Below are 20,774 nucleotides of genomic sequence, written 5' to 3' on the forward strand. Positions count from 1 at the left end.
CCAATCGCGTTACAGCAAAGTGAAATGGCGGCTGTATAGAAAACATTCAAAGGGCCAAGCTTGCTGTAAAACTATTGGATATCTTAGTACTTTTTTCCCAGAAAGAGAGAAACGTAAGAAGCCAATTGTAACATATTCAGCAGATATACTTTATTGTATCATTGATATTGTTGTCGCTTGTCTGTATTAAGTCTACAAAATTCATAGAAACTCAAGTACCCACCTTAGTCAAGTCGTCAATCGTCAAACATAAAGAAATTGTAATATAACATTCATGCGATAATTTCAATAAAATTTTATTATAAACAGGACGTTATTTAAAGCTGTTAATCAAAATCAGATGTCTTTATTTAGCTTATTGTTCGTGGTCCAAAACAGATAACGGTCTTTTAAAAGAAAGCATTGTTTGGACCTGTTGCAGACGATAAAGAAGGTGAGAGGATGGCATTCACTTCGCCCAGGAAATTTCTGAGAGCTAAGAGACATCAACCAGAAATTCTAGAAGCAGACAGTCCAAGAGCGAGGGCAGTCACATTCAACGACAATGTCGTTGAGACTTCAATTGGAGGCACTCAAACCCATACGAAAGTGAAAGTTGACCCTTTGCTTAAGATTGCCGGTGATAGAAATTTTGGTGAAACCAAATGTCAGAATCAGAGCCTGTATACTTCCACAAAGACTGTAATTTTAGATACGAAACAGCGCTGTGTTGAGGAACAAGATACAAACGCTGAAAATAAAGAAAATGTTCAGGAAATGAATGTTGCAGAAAAATCAAAACAAACTTCAGAGACAGGTAATGATGTTTCATCGCACTCTTCCAAACTCCAGATAAAAGAAAATGGATCATTCACTGCACTTTCTTTACTTCCCAAATCACCAAAACTTTGCTCCACAAAGACAGAGAATGTCCGAAGGGCCACACAAGACTGCTTGGATGAGTTACAGAATGGCAGTTATTCCACCCCTCCAAAGTACTTGCGGCGCCATACTTTGGAATCAAAACTGTTTGAGACACCAGACTGCTACAAGGTGGTACATATTGAAACTCCCAAATCTCTTCGCTTTGATCAAGGACTTGGTACAGATGATTCTGATTTGTCTGGCATGTATGAGGAAAATGGAGAAGACAGCTGTAGTGTAACTGTTGCAGTCCGTGTTCGGCCTTACAGTCAGAGGTCAGTAGAAACAAGTAGGTTTGTAATGCATAGTTTTCATTGATGAATTGCTTGACAATATTTCATCGTGTAATGTTGAAACAGGAAAAGGTTCTTTGGTGAGTTCATTGTGCCTACTTGAAAGTAGCATTGCTTTTGTGAGTTAATATTATTAGCTGTCATAATATAATTACTTCATCTTTCATCACTGGCTTGAAGTACTCTTGCACATTTCTAGCATTTAATTTTATTAATAATTTTTAATTTTCAGAGAGTTAGCAGACCCTAATGTCAAGCGTGTGGTTTCAATGAATGGTAATGAAACGGTTGTAACAACAGAGAGTGGGAATGTCAATCGCTTTGCTTTTGACTTCTCCTTTTGGTCATTCGACCGTGAAAATGGAGATTTTGCTGATCAGACATCTGTTTATACACATCTGGCAGTTCCACTTTTGGGAAAGGCTTTTGAAGGATACAATACTTGTTTGTTTGCCTATGGCCAAACTGGCAGTGGAAAAAGTTACAGGTAAGTGCAGTAGACAGTTGTTGAGTACAAAATTTTCCAAGTAAGTCCAGTTGTTGGTTAGCAGCAAATACTCAGGCTCTCATGAAATATTTTTTAAGTTCAAAATTAAAACACAGTGTTGATTTTACCCCAATATAAATGGACATGGAAAATTTGGAATAGTATTTGTTCCCAGTTTTTGTGAAACAACTACATGATCTTGTTTGCAGTATGATGGGCCATGGGTCTGAAGTTGGAATCATACCAAGGTTTTGTAAAGAGCTCTTCTGTCGAGCAGCTCGAGCCAGTGACCGAGAAAAAGTAATATACTATGTCTTTTTCTTTCGTCATAGTCTTGAATCGTTCTTGATAGGTTCTATTTTGATTCTTCTTGGGCTCTTTTTAAAATTCTTTTGTGACATGAGTGAGTTTCTTTCTGTATATAAGTATCATGATTACCCAAGGAGCAGAGTGTGAATATTTATGAATGTTTCTTCAGCTAATAATCAATTTTTGTCTCTCTAAATGACTATTAGACTATGTTAATAATAAAATGTTTAAGTGGCTTGCATGCAACAAAATTCTTCGTGACAGAATAAGTCCCTGTGCTACAGCACTTGCATATTTGTGATTGGCAAGCACATTGATATATTTGAGTTGTGAAAAAAAATCTTTTAATAAAAATGATTGTGAAAAATGTTTGCAATTAAACTATCACTTTTTGTCTGTTTGTTTACAGGTGAAAATAACTGTGGAGATTAGCTTTTTTGAGATCTACAATGAAAAGATTCATGACCTTCTAGCATCTTCCAAAGAAAAGAATGGCAAGAAGACAACAGTAAGCTGCCCAAAAAAGATTTTTTTCCATTGATTTATTTATTTCTTCATTTATTTGCATTTGATATTTAGTACTTTGGCAAGTATTTTTTTCAATAAGATCTTTAAGATAACTTTTAGATTTGTATTTTATTTTCTTAGATGATTTTCATAAGAACATGCTTAATAATGTCTGTTCTCTGAGAATCACAGCACCACTTTATGACAAATAATTCTTACTTCAATTTTTGCAGTTGAAAGTTCGTGAGCATCCTGTTTTAGGTCCTTATGTTGAAGGTCTTTCAACTTTTGTGGTCAACTCCTTTGAGGATGTTGAGGTAAGAAAACTGATTTTGAAGACTCCTTGCCCAGAAAGCATATGCACATAGTTATTTTTCCAGATACCAAGTTTTCTGTATCCCTTGATAATTTAACCAAAAAAGTATTGGATTTTCTTGTTTTAAGGTTAGTGTTTTTGTTGACATTGAAAATTTTCTACAATTGTGATCATTTAGCCTCTACATGCTTAGCATTGTTTACAGTTCTGAAAGGGGAACAAAAGGTGTTGTTGGTGTTATAATTGGTGATTATTGATGGTTTAAAGGGATGGATCACCCTTGGCAACAAAAACAGGGCCACAGCAGCCACTGGTATGAACGACAAGAGCAGCAGATCACACTCTGTCTTCACCATTCTTCTTACTCAGACACGGGTGAGTGAAATAGCCAGTGCTTTGCTGACTGTTGCCTCTCTTTTTCTGTCCCGTAAATCCACTCCAATAATCTGTCTTCTAACCCAGATTGATCTGTGCTTGTGCTAGACTGGTTTATTTATGCTTGTGTAATGGATTTCATTTTCTGGTTTCACTCTGCAAGAAATTATAAATAAAAGAGCGCTTTACACTGTTTTTTGTCTTAGTAACAGGAGCCATCTTAATATTTAAAAAGTACTTTATTCTATATATGCTAGTCTTCAAACAATCGAAGGGATCTCAATCTGCTACAAATGTTGTGGGGTTTTCTTTTGTGAACAGATTGAACGTGTAGATGGAAAAGACCATGACCATGCCATCAACAGCAAGATAAATCTTGTGGATCTGGCTGGGAGCGAGCGTCAGTCACAAGCTCAGACCTCTGGCGAGAGACTAAGAGTAAGAAAACTCATTTTCTTATTTTTTTCCATTTCTATTAAAAATATGTCAATAATATGTGACTATGTGGAGAGAGAAAACAACAAACATTTTTTATTAGGTGCAAAAATCAGTGAACACTAGCAAACAAGATTGTTTTCTGCCAATGTCAAATGGGTGTACAGTATTAGGTTGGGGTTTTTGTTTGTTTTGTTTTATTGCTTTTTTGTTTTTGTTCTTTTGCAATGTACAGGAAGGGGCCAACATCAACAAGTCCTTGCTTACCTTAGGCAAGGTTATCTCCCTACTGTCAGAACGGTCAACATCTGGCAAGAAGCGCAAGATTTTTATCCCATACAGAGATTCTGTACTCACGTGGTGAGGATCAAATTAAGCTCATTTCATCTTTTCAGTATGTATCACCAAGTTGAAAAGGCCCTTAGAATACAAAAAACCCCACTATAGTTACATTTGTGCTGAGATTAACAACTTGTTTATATTCTCATACCCATACACTGTTCTCTTCTTTTTACCCTCCAAGACATTCAAATATGCATTTAAACAGACAGCCATCCATGAGTATGTATCCAACCACTCTTGAACCATCTTAGATAATTTTGTTTGGTATTAAAACAGATTTATTACTTGTCTTGTTCATTGTTTTTGCAGGCTTCTGAAGGAGAGCCTAGGAGGCAACTCAAAAACAGCCATGATAGCCACAGTCAGCCCTTCATATCACCACATTGATGAAACACTTAGCACACTCAGATATCCTCTTATGAGTTGTTTTTTTTTTTTAAACTACAGGGCTTTATAGGAATCCTGTGCAGAAGTTTTCCACAAACTTTGTCATAAAATGTAGTAAAAAAGCAGATATCTTAATTACTGTGTCATGCCTGCTCAAAAACAGTCTGTACTGTGTAACATCCTACTAATGTGAAGGAAACGTGTCTTCTTGAGTTATAGTTAGACCTTGACTTAAATTCAGATATGCAAGACAGGCCAGATCCATCGTCAATGTTGTCCATGTCAATGAAGACCCAAAAGCCAGAATAATCAGAGGTAAGGACTGTCACACTGGATGGGGATGAGGTACTTTGGTTAACAAACTTATCCTTCATCATATTTTCCTTTCCAAAAAAAGTCATATTTTTGCACGTAAGGAGAAAGAAATGCCAACATTATATGTAGGTAATGATGAAGATATGTAAAAAATAGTATTACATTATCACCTTATATCCAGCAATCATTTGAAGTAGATATGATTGTGGCACATACTAATGGCTGTTTAAGCACTAAATATTTTTATAAAGTATTGATTTCTTCATTTCTGATTCCCATGGTTTATCTTTTCCTTGAGATTTTTCTATTACATGAACTATGACATCAAAAAAACTGCAGCCTCATTATTTTCTTGGACCTCACAATGGTATGGGTAAAGAAAAATGTATGGCTATGTGATGAGCAATGCAGTAACTTAGATAAGTGACACAGGATACAGAGGGAAATTTTTTTTCAGAATTGCGAGCAGAGATAGAAAAACTGCGCAATCAGTCAGGACTGATGAATGGAGATTCACATCTGGCAAGCATGGCTGAGATAGCCATGCTACGAGAGAAGCTGGTCTCCAAAGAAAAAGAAATGGATGATCTTTCCAGGTCACTTAGCCTTGCTTTTAATCCCTCCCTCTCCACTCACACAGCCTAAAAGAAAAGAAAGAAAAAGAAATGGGGAAAATGTAAGGTGTAAACACTGATCTGGGAAAAACTTGCATTTTGTAGTTCTGAAGTTTGAAAAATCTGTTTCGTGAAAAATATTTTAGCTGTACACTTGCAAAATGTGCGAAGATGTTTCTTGTATTCTGCATTACAAGTGGGGATAAGGTGGCAGTGTAAAATGCAATGTTGTCGTTGCTGTGATATGTTCCTTCACATGATGTCATTTTCAAGGTTTTAAAACAATGTCTTTGTGGATTAGGTCCTGGCAAGAGAGGCTTCGGCAAGCAGAAGAAAGAAAAGAGGAAGAATCTAAACAACTTGAGGTAATCTTTGACTTTGTCAATTAGAGCAGTGGTTCTCAAAGTGTGGTCCGTGGACCACTAGTGGTCCGCGGGCATAAGTCAGGTGGTCCGCGGCTGACAGTCGTCATGTGTCAGTAAAGTGATGTTTAAAGTGATGCATTCCTCGCATTAACATTTTAATTACAAAGAAGGAGGTACGTAATTTTATGTCAACTTATAACAATATTACTTTTACAAAAGGACGTTTAGTTCTGAATTAAAATGAAACAAATGCGGCAATTTAAATTTGAAATTCATAGTACAGACTGATTTTTAGGCCTTGGTGGTCCGCCATATGTTTTACTTAGGCCTTGGTGGTCCGCCATAGCTTTTACTTAAGTAAAGTGGTCCGCGGTCCGAAAAACTTTGAGAACCACTGAATTAGAGATATATTGTGGACTTTACTCTTGCTTGCAGGCAGAGGGACTAGGTACTGAAATTTTAAGGAACAATACAACAATTGATCGGTAGAAAATGCAACAGGTGGAAAATGAATGAGAGTGAGCATGCATGTGAGCTGACCATGTGCCTTAGACAGCTTAATTGTGATTGGTTAAGTCAAGAGGATTATTTTTCAGAACTATGGCTGAGTTTTCCCTTAACAAGTGACTGCTATCACTCTTGAACCAGAAGTACATCGTTATGTTAAGAGCTAGGCTGTTTTGTGTACCTGTCCCCAGGCATGTTTCTGAGCACAGAAAACCTTCTCACATATCCTACTTAAGGATGAGGTTTTATGTTCAGATGCTGAGCTGTGTTTTGGTGGGTTTTTTTCTTTGCAGAGGTCAGGTGTGGCCATAAAAGTCGACAACCAGCTCCCCAATCTAGTGAATCTGAATGAAGACCCTCAACTCTCGGAGTTGCTTCTCTATGTCATCAAGACTGGCCAGACTCGCGTGGGTCGTAAGGGTGGCAACTCTATCCATGACATTCAGCTGAGTGGGGCGCTGATAGCTGACAATCACTGGTTTGTCATGTGTTTGACATTCCTGTATGTCTTATGCTTTTGTAACAGTAAAATTAGTTTTAGGTGAGCTTATTTTGTGTGTTTATTTTGTGGGGTGGATACAAAGGAGGATTCAATTCAAAGTCATCAGTAAAGCTTATTATGGCCTTTTGCAAACAGTTGTTACATGCTTTTCTTCCACTGTTTTGTTTATTTTGCATCATACATAGTGGTTTATGCTTGCAGCATCATTAACAATATGGAGGGCATTGTTAACATCACACCTATTGGTGATGCCCCTACCTACATCAATGGAAACCTTATCACAGAGCCCACTATGCTGCACCATGTGAGTGGTATTTAACTGTTTTTAGGGCTCTTTACACTGTTGAAACAGAGGTAGAGCAAGGCAAATGGTTTCCAAACAGATTCACAGTGGAAGATTTTTTTAAAATTTCTTTTTCATCTTGCAGCTGTAGCTTCCTCTGATAGTACCTGTGTTACCCACAAAATTGATAAAAGATACAAGTTTTGCATTCTATGTGGGTAAAAAGAAGTGATTGTGGATTGTTTTATTTCAGGCTGACAGAGTTATTCTTGGTGGAGATCACTACTTCAGGTAATTGAATTTGTTTATGCCACCACATATGTGTTTGCTTATATGTGGGCGTGCATGCACGCACACGTGTCTTGTATATCGTATATATGTAACTGTACATGCACTGTCATTCACTCTATCCATGCTCGCTCTCTCTAAATATGAATGATGACCTCTTGTTAGAGATAGTTCAGATGAACATCATGAAGCCATTAAACATTTCCTTTCGCATTTAAATTTTGTGGGGTATGTGAGTGATTGTTAAATACTTTTTTGATTTATCTTTCTGACTCAAGTTTCGTTTTGAATGGACGTCACCAAGAAAGGACATCATCTTTCTATTCATCAATCTCCTTGTACAGTTTTGTTTTAGGACGAATTGATCACTATTAATGTACATTCAAAGTTCATCTTGTGCTTCATTTTCATGCTCTTTTGGGATTGCTAAAGGTTCAACCATCCAATCGAAGTTAAGAAGCACAAAAAGAGCAAGGGATCTGTTTCAACAGATAAAAAGGACTTCGAATTTGCCAGGCAGGAACTGATGCAAATGCAGGAGGCTAGGTATGTCCCTTTAAGGCCTATTTTCTTTCATGGATCTTTCCCTGCTTTACAAAAATAGATCTCCCAAACGTTCACTGTGCATACACAAATTGGATTTTGCAGAAGTAATTTATGTAATATAACTATTTAATCACTAATAGCCTAAGAGGAATTTTACTGACAAGCTTTTTTGCAGAAGTCATTAGACAATCATTTTTTAATGGCATTAATAAGTTATTGGGTAATTATTATAATGGCATTAATAAGTTATTGGGTAATTATTATAATGGCATTAATAAGTTATTGGGTAATTATTATAATGGCATTAATAAGTTATTGGGTAATTATTATAATGGCATTAATAAGTTATTGGGTAATTATTATAATGGCATTAATAAGTTATTGGGTAATCATTTTAATGGCATTAATAAGCCATTAGACAACAATTTTTGTGATATTCATAAGAGATTCATGATAGCCAGTGCTTAAGATGCATTGACTGATTGATAGACTGCAAGCTGAGCTGAAGGAAGCTCAAGAAGCAGCCCAGATCAAAATGGAGGAAGAACTGAAGCGGGCCAGGCATGAAGCAGAGCTGGAATTGGATCAGCAGCGCACAGGCTATGAAGACAAACTGGCAAACCTAGAAAGAAACCTTGTAAGTTAGACTAGGTGATAGTATTTCTTGTTTAAGAACATAAATCTGTGCATTCTTTACAGTTGTTTTTGCTGACAGAAACATGCAGTTTGATTCTGAAGGCCTAGGTTGTTTGTAGAACTGGAAGCAAAATGTTATTCAAGGCAATAAAATCTTAACATTCAATCATGTTAGGTATGACAAATTAGGACAGATTCAATGGAAAATTAAGCTGTCTAGCTTTTAGAGACATTTAGCTGTATAGTGCATACACATGTATGTCCCAGTTCCAGCATACAGAGTATTTTGAAGGTCTGAGTATGGATTGGAGATGGTCTCACACAAACCATGAAACATGGATTGTGTGAGCTTGCTTTCAGTGCCTCATCCTTCTTTATGAGGGAATGCATACAGCATATAATCTCATGCTGTCACTAGCTAAAAACACTAACCTTTCTGTCTCAGAAATTACTGAAATCTGTCATATCAAAAACACACTTTTCTGCACCATGAGAATGCAGTATAGCATTCAGGTTTCTTTATATGTACATCAGAGAGAGCAGACTTTGGAAGTGCAGAAAGCTGAACAGTCACGGCAGGAGGCCCATGATGTTATTCAAGATCTACGTAAACAGAAAATGGTAAGTATTTCATTTGTTCTTCATTACTTTAATGGGATTTTATTTCAAAGGAGGTTTTTATTCGTATTGATGGCTTTAAAAAATGTCCTCATGTTTTCTTGTCCATTCTTTATTTTTAAAACTACTGTCAATCTTGTTAACTAAAACAACAATCTTTTCTTACATCAGTCTTCCTTACTGGTTTTATATATATATATATAAAACATTATGCTGTGAATATCTTGTTTCATGCCTATGCCCATGGACTTTTAGAGATCTGTTATGGTCAGTTTAATATGAGTGTATTTTGGATTGTGCTACAGATGTTGGAACAGGAAGTGCTGGCAGGGAAAAAGAGGCGTGAACTGGAAGAAGAGGCAGCCAAGAAGGTATGCAAACAACAGTTTTTGTTGTTGTTTTTTTTGTGGGTTTTTTGTTTTTGTTTTTGGGGTTGTTTTTTTTTTTTTTTTTTTTTTTTTTTTTTTTTTTTTTTTTGGCATAATAAAAGTCACCTTTGAGTTGCCTGGATGTTCATTTCCTGTGATAGACTTCAATGCTTTAGTTTGTGTGAATAATTGTGATGTCTGCCAAGCTTAATAAAGTCTGAAGTAAAATAACTGAAGATGGCAATAATTTTATAGTCTTTGTGAGAATCTTATCGGAATTTTCGTGTAGTATCTTGTGGGTTTGTATTTTCAATATTGATCAATCATTTTTGGCTTGATTATGCATTACTGCCAAAAATAAACAATTTTTTTTCATGGGAATAAAAAAGAAGTCACCATTACCAAACAAAAGGGCTGAAACTTTCTGGTAAATGAAACTTGGATTGCCATACATATTTTTACAAAATATGATTAAAATATGACCATAAGACAGTGGAGAGTTCTCTTTTTCAATCCATTTTCACAGCCTTCTGAATTGCAGGTTAATGCCAACTTGGTGTCCAGCAAGTCTCGTATTCTTGAGCTGCTTGAGGAAGAGCTGTTGAAATCTAAGCAACGTTTGAATGAGGTTCGTCAGCGTCGTGCTGAGATGACGCCTTCAAAACGGAAACGGATGGCAGGGGAGGGAACCCCGATCAGTGGGGTTAGAAAGGACCTGTACAAGGTGGCTCTGTTGTTGAGGGAAGCCAACAAGATAAGCCAGTTCCTTAAGAAAAGCTTGGTAATTTATCATTTTATGCTTTTGCATGCACTATAATGTTCACATGTTATTGTGTAAGGATCACATATTGTAAAGCTATTACACATACAGATAAAGCAAAGTTTTCTCAGATGAGGTTGTATCAGGAGGACATTACCTATGAGTGGAAGAAGCAGTCCTGTTACAAAATGAATATGAATAATAATAATAATGTTCATTTATACCAATTAACCTGGGCTCAAACCATTTTTTATGCATGACATTGCACCATCACACACTTATCACTAGGTATTGAATGTGTCCTATAGATTCATTCATCATCATTCAAATCATAACTCTCTAGCTTATTCTCTCTCACAAATACATACAGAAAGGTAATACTCACTATAGAAGTAATACGTTGGACGGTGTCTTGTTTTGATAGATGCTGACAGTTTCAGTGAGTGCTACTTTTTCCTTGAATGTGTTGGTTTTTTAGATATCCAGGTTTGTTTAGTTTTTTGTTTTTTGTTTTTTTTTTTTTTTGGTGTGTGTGACTAACATTTTCTAAAGAGTTCAATCAGTCACAATGGATGAATAGTGATTTACAAGTCAGAATGAAAGTTAGTGCATCAACTAAAAATAATGCTTCACTAAATAATAGAAGTACCAACCAAAAACCTGCCAGCCAAGACATCAAGCTCTGGACTGGAACCCACATGGGAGACCCAGACAGACATGGAGGAGATTGGTCCCCAGCGAGGAGGAGGCATCTGGCATGACATGGTCCCAACTGGAAAGGGACACCCGGAACTGGAAATGATGGCATGGTGTAGTTGCGGCCCTATGCTCCGGGATGAAAAGGAATAAGAAGATAATAGAAGTAAACAACAGTAGGACAAGGACTGTTTTTCCTTTTTTTCAGGTGTTCAGCCGAGAAGATTTAGACGAAGAGTTAGAAGAAGGGGAACTTGGTCAGACACAGGCAATCATTAAGGTTTCAAACACACGTCATGGCATCTTCACTCGCTGGTCTGTGGCCAAACTTGAAGACAAAGTTGTGCAGATGAGAGACCTCTTCCAGGTATTCTTTCAGTTGTTGGTTTCTTTGATTTTTATTTGATTTATTTATTTATTTTATTTATTTTTTTTTTTGGTGGCAGTTCCTCCCAACTATTGTTAAAGGTCACATGCTTCTTAAGCACATTAAAGTCTTGCATCTAGGCGTTGGTTCAGTGACATCCCTGTTAATAAAGTCTCCATAGTTCAACTGATTTCTTCATGTTGTGCCAGGCAGTCTAGTGGCACAACGGTTAGCACCTGTCACCAGTGTAGTGAGGGTTGGCTGCCCTGGATTCAGATCTCATCTGAGACACGATGGTTTTTTTTCTCTCTGCATGTTGCATCTGTTTACAGGGCTCAGCATAAAACACCAATTCCCCCCACCCCACCTTCTTACTGTACCAGATGATATGACTGCATAGATCACCCCATTAGGAAGGTCAAGGTTGCTCATGCATGAGGGATGATGTAACTGGCAACTGTTTTTTTCTGTTTTTTGTAACTAAACACACTTCCCAAGCTATAACTGGTCACTGAGAATTAAAAAACTGGTCATTTGTCATTTGTTAGTTACCCAATTCCAGATGACTGCTCCCAGTTGGTACAAATTTTGAGTTATTGATGGACAAATTTCTTTTTCTTCTTCCTTCTTAACAGGGGAGACATGATGGAGAAATGAACATTCACTAACTGGTTTGCCATTACATTATTGCTACGTACATGCCATTTTGTTTTCATTCAATCATTTATTGATTGCTACTAATACTGAATTTCAAATGCTTTTGACATCAGAGCAATGGGGAAAGTATTGCTGAGGATGATGAGGTCTTCAATGATCCCAGTGACACCTGGACAAAAGAGAACCCTTCTCCATTTGCCTCCCCCATGGCGTAAGTGTTATTTTCTTGTGCATCAAGCAAGACGAAGTGACCATTGTTAATCTATTGTTTGATTGTCCCAAGTTACATGATTTAACTGCATCTTTTCTAGATGTATAGTTTTCTCAGAAAAAAAAATTGTTAAAAATCATTAAACGATTTTTTTAACCTTTTATTTTACATTACTATGTATCTCATACTTGTGAAAATACCCCACATTTGGGATAACTTCAAACTTTTCTGCATGCACGGCTAGTCTTTACAGGAGTCCCATTTCCAGCAGTAGCACCACATCCTCACAGCCTGTCTTCTCTTCCTTATCTTCAGTCAGCTCTAAACGAGGTGAGCCTCTTTGATGTCAGTTGACACAGGAAGCTTGTCTAGAAACAAGTTTTAGTTTGGTTACTTGAAATGCTCTGAAAATGGAGAAAATAATATTTTTGTTTTGCATAACATGTCATGAGGCACCTGATGTCTGTCAAAAGCTCCTACCATTTTTTTTTTTAAAAACCCACCTAACCTTAAATATTTGTCAAGATACCCCATAAAACATTAATGAAGCAGAAAAGTACAAATTTGTTAATCTTACCAAGGTGTTCCATTTATGACGAGAAGCCTGTGAATAAAATTATACAGACGTGCACATTAACAGGGGCAAGTTTTTGTTTTGTCTGTTTGCTTGTTGGTTTATTGAGCATGGTTTGTTCAAGAAAATCAGAATAATATATTATGATATGTGTTCAGCAGAATGTTTCATTTCTTGTTCTCTGTGTGTGTGTGTGCACGCACGTGTGTGTGTGTGTGTGTGTGTGTGTGCATGGTTAAAGTATCTTTTGGTTTGCCTACTGCTCAAGAGACTGATAAGAGTCTGCTCAAAGCCTGTCGAAAACTCATAACCCTGACCACAAATCAGCTGAATGGTAAGGAGAAGGATTTATGTCTCCATGTTTAGTATTCTTCCAGAAACTATTTCAAAATGCTGTTCTTTAAAATGGGCTTTTTTCTGTCAGCTAACTATATCCACTCTAACACTTGCTTTTTGCAAGCTGTCTTTCTTCCCTGGATGTTTATCTTTTTTCCTTCTTTTTTAGTTTAGTTTATTGTGCTAATGAAGTACTGACTTAAAATCAACCACATCTTCGTCATATTTTAGTTGCATGTATCTTTGTATTTTGTTTGTGTTGATCACTGTTATCATCCTACACAGTGTCAATGAGTACGGAACAAACAATAGTGGACAAGATCTTGATGGACTGTGAGCATTTGAGAACATCCCTGGTTGGAATAGTGGATGGTGAACACATCAGACATTTTTCAGGTGAGCTGTCAATGGCTATCTCTATAGAGAGCACTTACGATGGGACACAACCCACTTCCACTTGCGGAATAACAGACTAGTTTTTAATCAATCTGAGTCGGGTGTTTCTCTCTGTATCCCCTAAATAAGGGATAATATTCTAAAGACCACTTGCATAGACAATAGAATAGACAATAAGTTGTGCTGCATCTTGCTCATCAGCTGTGTTCAGTTGCTGAAACTGTTGTGCAAACATGTGCCTTCTTTGATCAAAAAGAAGGTCTGTTGTGGTGATTCATGATCTTTGATATTTGCACATTATGTTTGCTGTTGTATATAAAAATTGTTTGTATTTATAACAAATTTCTGTATGCATTGTTTAGTGATGTTTTGTCAAACTTTGCCATTTACAAATGATCAGTTTTTATCCTGACGGTACTGACTACTTGACATTTTCCTTGCTGATGGTAGAGACATCTTGACATTTTCTTTATGTCATCTCGCCTGGAAGTTCTTCAGTTTTTGGTTACAAAATCAAAATCTTAATCTCCCGTAAGTACATTATTTTCCAGTGTCACTTTCTTACCACATTCCAGGCAGCCTTGAAGGGCCTGATATGGCTTGTGCTGCTGTGCAGCTGGTAAGTGGATTGCAGCTGCTTGCTTCTCACTGCTCTCTCTGGGCCTCCACTTTGGACCACAACACTCCAACACTACAGGATCTTATTGGTCGCCTTACAGAGCATATCCGTATTATTGGCGTTCATGTGTCACATTTTCTGCAGGTGAGGTGCAATCTGTTTTACAGGTGGTGTAAGAGAGACCTCTAAGCAACTTGCTAACAATTAAAGTCCTCAGGAGAATGAGTGTTGGTAAAAGTGGATCGTTCTTGTTTCTAAGTGTATCTATAAATCTTTGTACTTGGAAATAGCTGATGTAAGGTCTTGTTATCATAATTTGCTGGATTTCTGTTCATAGGCTTCCGTTTCCTTCATTTTAGAGAGTTAGTTCAAATTACATGTGTTAAGAATACTTAACTGGCTTTCTTATGCAAGCATTTTTTGGGTTTTCTTTTTACCCTTAGCATATTTATTTAATAATAACCAGAATACATATTAAATGCAGTATTCCAGCAAGACCCATACAAAACAACATGACTAAATAATGAAATGAATGTGCAACACACACATTCACACTCACACACTTACCCCAAACCCACCCCACACACTCACCCACTCCATAATCGTAATCTGTTTTGAAGATTTTTACATTTGCTTTTTATGGAAAATAGCTTCTTACCATGCCTAACCCTGTCTGTAGGGCTGTGAGACCGACCTGACCAGCCTGATTCATGAATCAGCAGCTAAGATCACAGATGAAATTATCCGTCTTTGCCACACATGTGGGGAGCTAGCATTAGCTACAAAAGCCAAAGTTCTGTGTCTTGAGCATACTTTGGATGGAAGTGTTGCTTGCACAGCTTCAGGGCAGGTTAGACTGTCTCTAGATTTAAACATAGTGTGCATGTAAAAGATATGATAGCAGGAACAATGGATGGGTAAAGGATCTTAATGATTTTTAGGGTTCTGAAACCTGCTACTTGTTTTGAGACTTGATCTTTATCTCTTTGGTGTATGGTCTGCCATTGTCATTGTTAAAACTAGATATGATGCTCATCTAATTTTTAAAAAAAATCTGGTTAGTGATGAAAAGCTCTTTTTTTAAGTAATTTCAATCAACTTGTGAGTGCATACACATGTGTGTGTGTGATTTTGTTGCCATTCTGTAACCCTTGGATACTTAGAAGTTTCTGCATGCATGGCAGAAAGACAAAATTTGAACTCCTGCCCCTTTCCTTTTTTTTAAAGCTGAGTACTGAGGTATGTCAGGCATTCCTGAAAGGCTGTGACAATTTGCTGGATCGGACGCTTCAAGGAGGCCTGAAGACACTTGAAGATTGTGAGAACAAAGCTCAGTACCTAACTAGTGCCTCCTCAGTCAAGGTAAACACTGCCAATTGCTTATACAGAAATATTCTGATTAAGAGCTGCTTCCTGCCATTTTCCTTTATAAGGCTAGTAAATACAATCACTTGATTTTGTTTTCCTTGATCTCCAACCTTTCAAAGTCTAGTGTGTGTGTTGCATTGCAGCTGCCTTCCATTTTGGCAAATGTGTTCCATTGTTAATGGTTGTGGTAACTGATCAATTTTTGTGTAGGACCTGGCTTCGGTTGCTCAGCATGTTGAACAGACTTTGGCCAGTACCAAGACCCTACTTCAAACTTGTCAGGAGGTACAGGTTAGTGGACACATTCTTATGCAACTCTTTTTTCTATAGTGCTTATTGTAGTTCTTTATGTGCTTTCACTAGTTTTAGCTTTAGAAAAAAATGCTTTACAGTGCATTCCAAAGTAGCATATATGTAAATGGGCATCCACAAACCCAGAAAAATTGCATTAAATAATATTTATTTAAAAAGCTTTATTCATTTTTTTCTCTCTTGTATCTTGCAAAACTCACGCTTAAATATTAAACTTGCTGACAAACCATAATCAAGATTCTTTCACCTTTGAGCTCTGCTGATCTGTAACTGCTTGTCAGTTCTTGCCATAACATCGCATTGCTTTGTAGGTGGAGGTGGGGATAAGCTTTCATGATGGAAGTATCTGCTTGGACGTTGAAGTAGCTGAAAAGCCTGTGAGCAATCCCTTTTATCACCAAAGCTACCAGCGTCTACAGTCCCTGCTGACACAGGTGTCAAACCTAGCAGAGACAGCCAGTTTGCTAGTGCAGTATACAAAACCAGCTTTGAAAGGTATGGTATGTGCACCAGATGTCAGGCCTAGCACAAACAGCCTTGTGCCTAGTGCATGGTGTGCAGTCATCGAAATTTCTATCCTATATTATAAACGTTTTAGCCAACCATTCTAATCCCAGTTTGCTAGTGAATAATGTAGAAATGGTTGTGAAGGGTAGAGTACCTGCTACATAGAAATGATAAAATATTACTGCCACTCAAAGGTCTTTTGACAGAAAAGAAATTTCTGGATGCTTGTATACAGGTACCTTCGTAGCTTGTAACAATTTTGTAATCTTTTACTGACAGAAAATGTCCAAAGTAGTGTGTTTGTGCTTGCTTGCGTGTGTGAGTGTATCACAGTGAAAACGATCTATTAGCATTTATGTATAAACTTACTGTTATTATGGTTAAGTGTTCAAAAATCTGAAGATTGCTAACAATGATACAAGATGTGTGGCCCTACATTCTTAGCCCCAAAAATACAAGAACAAGGGGACAGTTATTTCAAATGCTTCAAAGGGATTTACAATAAATACTCATTTTGATCACACCACTCCTTACTGCCCCTTCCTGATACAAAGCTTCTAAACACATTAAAATAAAGACGCTGTCCTCTGTTTTAAGTGTCTCAGTGTTTTTGTCCCCTCCTACCTATCGAAAACACACTACCTTGTTTTCTCTGACAGTCTTAGACTTTGCAATTTTCTGGTCCACATTTTATTTCTCTAGTCCTCTCACCTGGAATAAACTCCATATTCACCAAAAACCTACTCTTCCTTAACAATTACCTTCTCCTTCCCCACTCCCTAAGAGTTTATGTTCATGTGCATGCATGTGTGTTCACAAATTCTTTTCTGTGTGTGCCATGTGTGTAGTAAGAACGGGTGCTCTATAAATATCTTTTCATCATCATCATCTGAAATAAAGACTAGTTTTATTCTGCTTCCAGATGCATTTTTTTCAAGCGTGTTTAAATAATTTTTCAACTAAGAATCTAACATCTGATATTTTTAGATTTTGAACTTATATCCACTTTTGTTGGTTTGGTCACATTTTCTTAGAAAGTAAATTATTATATATGTTGATACCTAGCAATACCAACATACTTATGCATTTATTTGTCCCTGCCTTTCCCTGATTCTATTTCAGGAGACAGGTGCAACCTTCAGCAAGTCCAACGCTGTGCAGAACTAATTCAGAAAGTAGTCTTGCAGCTTATGAACACTTCCAGATCTGACTCCTCTTCAGCCTTTTCAGACAGTCTCTTAGGATCTTCTGTCTCACCTCAAAAAGTAAGAACCACAGTCCTTCACAGCTGGCAGTCATCTTTTTCAGACTCTGCCTCCATTTTTTCCGAATCCCAGGCAGAGAGACTGAATGATGCCACAGAAGAAGTGCTATTAGCCAGCAGGTTGCTAGCAGAACATGTGCAGAAAGTTGAACACTGCAGAAATGGTCTCCCCAATCCCCTACACCAGACAATTTCTGCTAAAGCTCACGGCTCAGTTTTAAGTGCGTCATGATGCTGATGTACCCAGCAACAGCTTTCTTCATAATCATTTTAATGCAGTCTTCTCGATGTATGCTGTTGCTAGGAGGCATTGATGTTTGATGGAGTAGAGCTCTAAACACTTCTAAGATGTTCTAAAATCTAAAGAATATCCATTTCCAACATTTCTCACCAGTGAAGTTTAGAGAAAGAATGTGATATAAAGAGGCTATCAACAAACAACATTATTTAAAATTAGCTTGTATTGTATTGACTCTCTGTCATCTTAATGTGAAAATGTTAAAAATATGAATACCAGAAATTTTACATTATGACTACACCCTTATCAATTCATTTGAATTTATGCACAAAAATACTTATGTTTATTGCATCATTGCTATTTGATATTTATTTTCTGGGCTTTATTTGCAAAGTTAAATTTCAGCTTCAGTGCCAATAGAACAGATGATGTACTGTTTGTGCAATGGTGTTGGCTCACTATAGCTTGTGATGCTTATGCTGTAAGATTTTAGAGCTGATTGTGTGTGTACACATTTGTAGACATTGTTTTTGTTTTTTTGGTTTTTTTGAACCATCACAACCTGAACAAACCTTTTCATATTGTTGTAAGCAAAGTTACTTCGTGTATAATGTACAATATAATGATACTGAACTACTGAGCAATAAACTTGTGACTGTTATGGACATGACGAATGCACTCACATTCTGTTTATATAAATTTGATGTTGATAATACTTATTTTGATGCTACTGTCTTCAGAAAAAGGAAAAGAAAAAATGCAATAAGTGCACCTATTTTTTACTTTTATCTCTTTTAGATCTGACAACAGTTTTAGTTACGCTGATATGAACTTTGTGTATTCTACTGCACATTGCTTCTCTCTTTTGGCAAATCATCATTGCTGTGTTTCTCTGTCCATTTGACTGTTGTTGCTCTCACACCTTTTCCCTAGCGGACATGAAAGTTAAGAATAAAGGTGTTCTATATGCTATTCAGTGAAAATAATCTTTGAATTTAAAGATATGCATATTTATATTTGAAACCAATGAGATAATTTATGTACATAAACAGTTACCTAGATTTCATGAAAAGTACCATAATTCAAAACATTTCATCTCCTTTCACATGTATATACATATATTTATCAAGCTTCTTGTCTTAAAGGAGATAATTGATAATCATCACTTTCGGTCAGCATTGTTCATGATGAGGCCCTTTAATCCTCGTTTTAAATACTTTCCTGCTTTCCCACAAAGAGACAAACTTTTTTCTACCTTTCTTTCCATTCGCAGATAAGATAAATTGCTGAACAAGATTTCACATGCTGGGGTAGGACATTGCTTGGGCCTATGATTTTCCATTCTTTCCCTATCTTAATTGCAACCTTTTGTCTTTATTGCGCCATCCCAGTGATCCTATCGGCTTTTGATGCCCTGCCGTCCAAGTCAATTTCTTCAAATTGCTTCATCTCACCTCTCTTTGCACTTGATTTCTGTTTGCCACAGCATCATTCATTTGCTGTTTTTTTTTTTTTTGTTTTTTTTTTATTTCTTCATTGTGTGGCTAACTGTCAGCTCATTTTTGCACAGTCTTGTGTGCTCTACATATTGGTTTGCCTCCACACAGGAGAATGCGCTCTGCAAATTCAGTTATTTTTAGTTTCAGGCAGCAATAACCCTTAGACACCTTTAGAACTATATCCTAATGCTACATGGAACAAACAAACAAAAATCCTGGAACTGTTTTTGATGTGTTTCAATAAAATATTTATCATAGATCTTTAAAGATTTTGTGGAGAAAAGTTTGGTCTCAGACCTCTAATCAACTTGGTCAGAAAAAAATTGCTTCCTTGGTATGTTTGTATTCTCAGTGGGGTTGGTAGGGGGAAGAAATTAATAGGAAAGTTTGCAGGAACTAGAACACCTAAGGGAAAACTCAAAGACCAGAGAGATGTTCCCTCAAGACAAGATTTAAACTACTTAAGATGCTCATTGTAGCTCAGAAAAGAAAAAGTAGGTTGTCTTCAGCCACACAAATTTGTGTACGTTGAATACCAAAGAACTTGAAAACTTGCCTAAGTTAGTTTTTTTTTTGGTTTTGTTTTGCTAGTAGTTTCTGAATGTTGCATAACATATCAAGCTAGAGACTGGTTTATCCCATAAACCACTTATCTTTTTACTAAAAAAAAAAAAAAACGTTCTGCTAAAAGAAAAAAAAAATTGAGGAAAAGAAATGAGCCACATCTGATTTTCCAATCTAGATTTCTGATTTCCCACACAAATTTCAGCAACCTGTTTAAGAGAAGGGGGGAAACACTGTTGTTAAGTGGCCATACAGAATATGATTGAATGTGACAGTCATAGCTGGGCACTCCTTTCGGACTCTTTGAGCCATGGGTACCTTTGCAGCCCCCTGCTACCACACAGAACTGAGACAGAGTTGCATTTATGTTAAATAGCTGTTTACAATGACTGCAAACGAAATTTTGACTTTTTAACCTCTAAAAACTCGCGAATCCACCAAAATGAGATAACTGAGAGGGGACGTAGCTGAGAGATTAACCAGTCTGCTTTCATTCTAGGAACCATGACTTCAAACGTCTATAAATTCAATTCATTTATTTATATGTTGAAATAAAGCTCTTAAATTCAATATGATAATGCTTTTCTTTGTGGTTTTTGCTTTTACTTGGTCATGCTAATTCTGCTATTGTTGCGCTTAACCAAAGATTTATAGGAAACCAATTCTCCAGTTAAAAGCAATCAATAGGCATTTTGGACAAAGACGCTTGGGAGTATTTATATTTTTGAACGTGATTTCTGCAAAATGTAGCCACAAAGTGCAACCAGTCGGTCACAATAATATAAACACGTGATTTCTGCAAAGGTTAATGAAGCACAATCCACTGATGTTCGCTAAAAAGCGACAATAAAAGTGGGCGGTCATTTCACCATATTTTCTCCAGAAAATCGTAATATAGGGTAAACGCCCGGCCATTTTAACATGCACTTCATTTTATTTTTTCAACATGCAGCTTCTGTGAAAAGTAATAGAGCTTGAACTGTCTGTTGAGGGGATTTAATAGGGAAGGA

General features: G+C 36.8%; 1 protein-coding gene across 3 annotated transcripts; it reads left to right on the forward strand.

Annotated features, from left to right (window-relative positions):
- Positions 1 to 19,459, forward strand: LOC112575876 (kinesin-like protein KIF14). 3 transcript variants are annotated; one of them, XM_025257990.1, is made up of 32 exons: positions 1 to 113; positions 422 to 1,178; positions 1,429 to 1,683; positions 1,893 to 1,983; positions 2,402 to 2,500; positions 2,733 to 2,816; positions 3,083 to 3,190; positions 3,512 to 3,628; positions 3,861 to 3,985; positions 4,277 to 4,375; positions 4,596 to 4,669; positions 5,127 to 5,265; positions 5,585 to 5,648; positions 6,449 to 6,633; positions 6,859 to 6,961; positions 7,194 to 7,231; positions 7,661 to 7,774; positions 8,264 to 8,411; positions 8,945 to 9,031; positions 9,334 to 9,399; positions 9,938 to 10,177; positions 11,061 to 11,219; positions 11,990 to 12,087; positions 12,332 to 12,417; positions 12,903 to 12,995; positions 13,283 to 13,393; positions 13,969 to 14,156; positions 14,692 to 14,862; positions 15,240 to 15,374; positions 15,591 to 15,671; positions 16,004 to 16,187; positions 17,322 to 19,459. In XM_025257990.1, the coding sequence occupies exons 2-32, from the start codon at positions 442 to 444 to the stop codon at positions 17,693 to 17,695; spliced, it is 4,653 nt and encodes a 1,550-aa protein (XP_025113775.1). In that variant the 5' UTR covers positions 1 to 113; positions 422 to 441; the 3' UTR covers positions 17,696 to 19,459. The 3 variants fall into 3 exon arrangements, with proteins under 3 accessions (XP_025113775.1, XP_025113774.1, XP_025113776.1); XM_025257989.1 differs by having other exon boundaries at positions 11,990 to 12,086; positions 12,325 to 12,417; XM_025257991.1 differs by lacking the exon at positions 16,004 to 16,187 and having other exon boundaries at positions 11,990 to 12,086; positions 12,325 to 12,417; positions 17,322 to 17,515.
- Positions 19,460 to 20,774: the final 1,315 nt, after the last annotated feature.

This window comes from Pomacea canaliculata, linkage group LG11 (genome assembly GCF_003073045.1).
Source record: "Pomacea canaliculata isolate SZHN2017 linkage group LG11, ASM307304v1, whole genome shotgun sequence".
Classification (NCBI taxonomy): Eukaryota; Metazoa; Mollusca; class Gastropoda; order Architaenioglossa; family Ampullariidae; genus Pomacea; species Pomacea canaliculata.

What these genes read in the sequence shown, in the direction of transcription:
- LOC112575876 (XM_025257989.1), top strand. Translation starts at nt 442, where the DNA reads ATGGCATTCACTTCGCCCAGGAAATTTCTGAGAGCTAAGAGACATCAA. An exon ending in AGCCCACTATGCTGCACCAT is followed by an intron (nt 6,962 to 7,193) that starts GTGAGTGGTATT and finishes GTTTTATTTCAG; the next exon opens with GCTGACAGAGTTATTCTTGG. An exon ending in TCCATTTGCCTCCCCCATGG is followed by an intron (nt 12,087 to 12,324) that starts CGTAAGTGTTAT and finishes TTTCTGCATGCA; the next exon opens with CGGCTAGTCTTTACAGGAGT.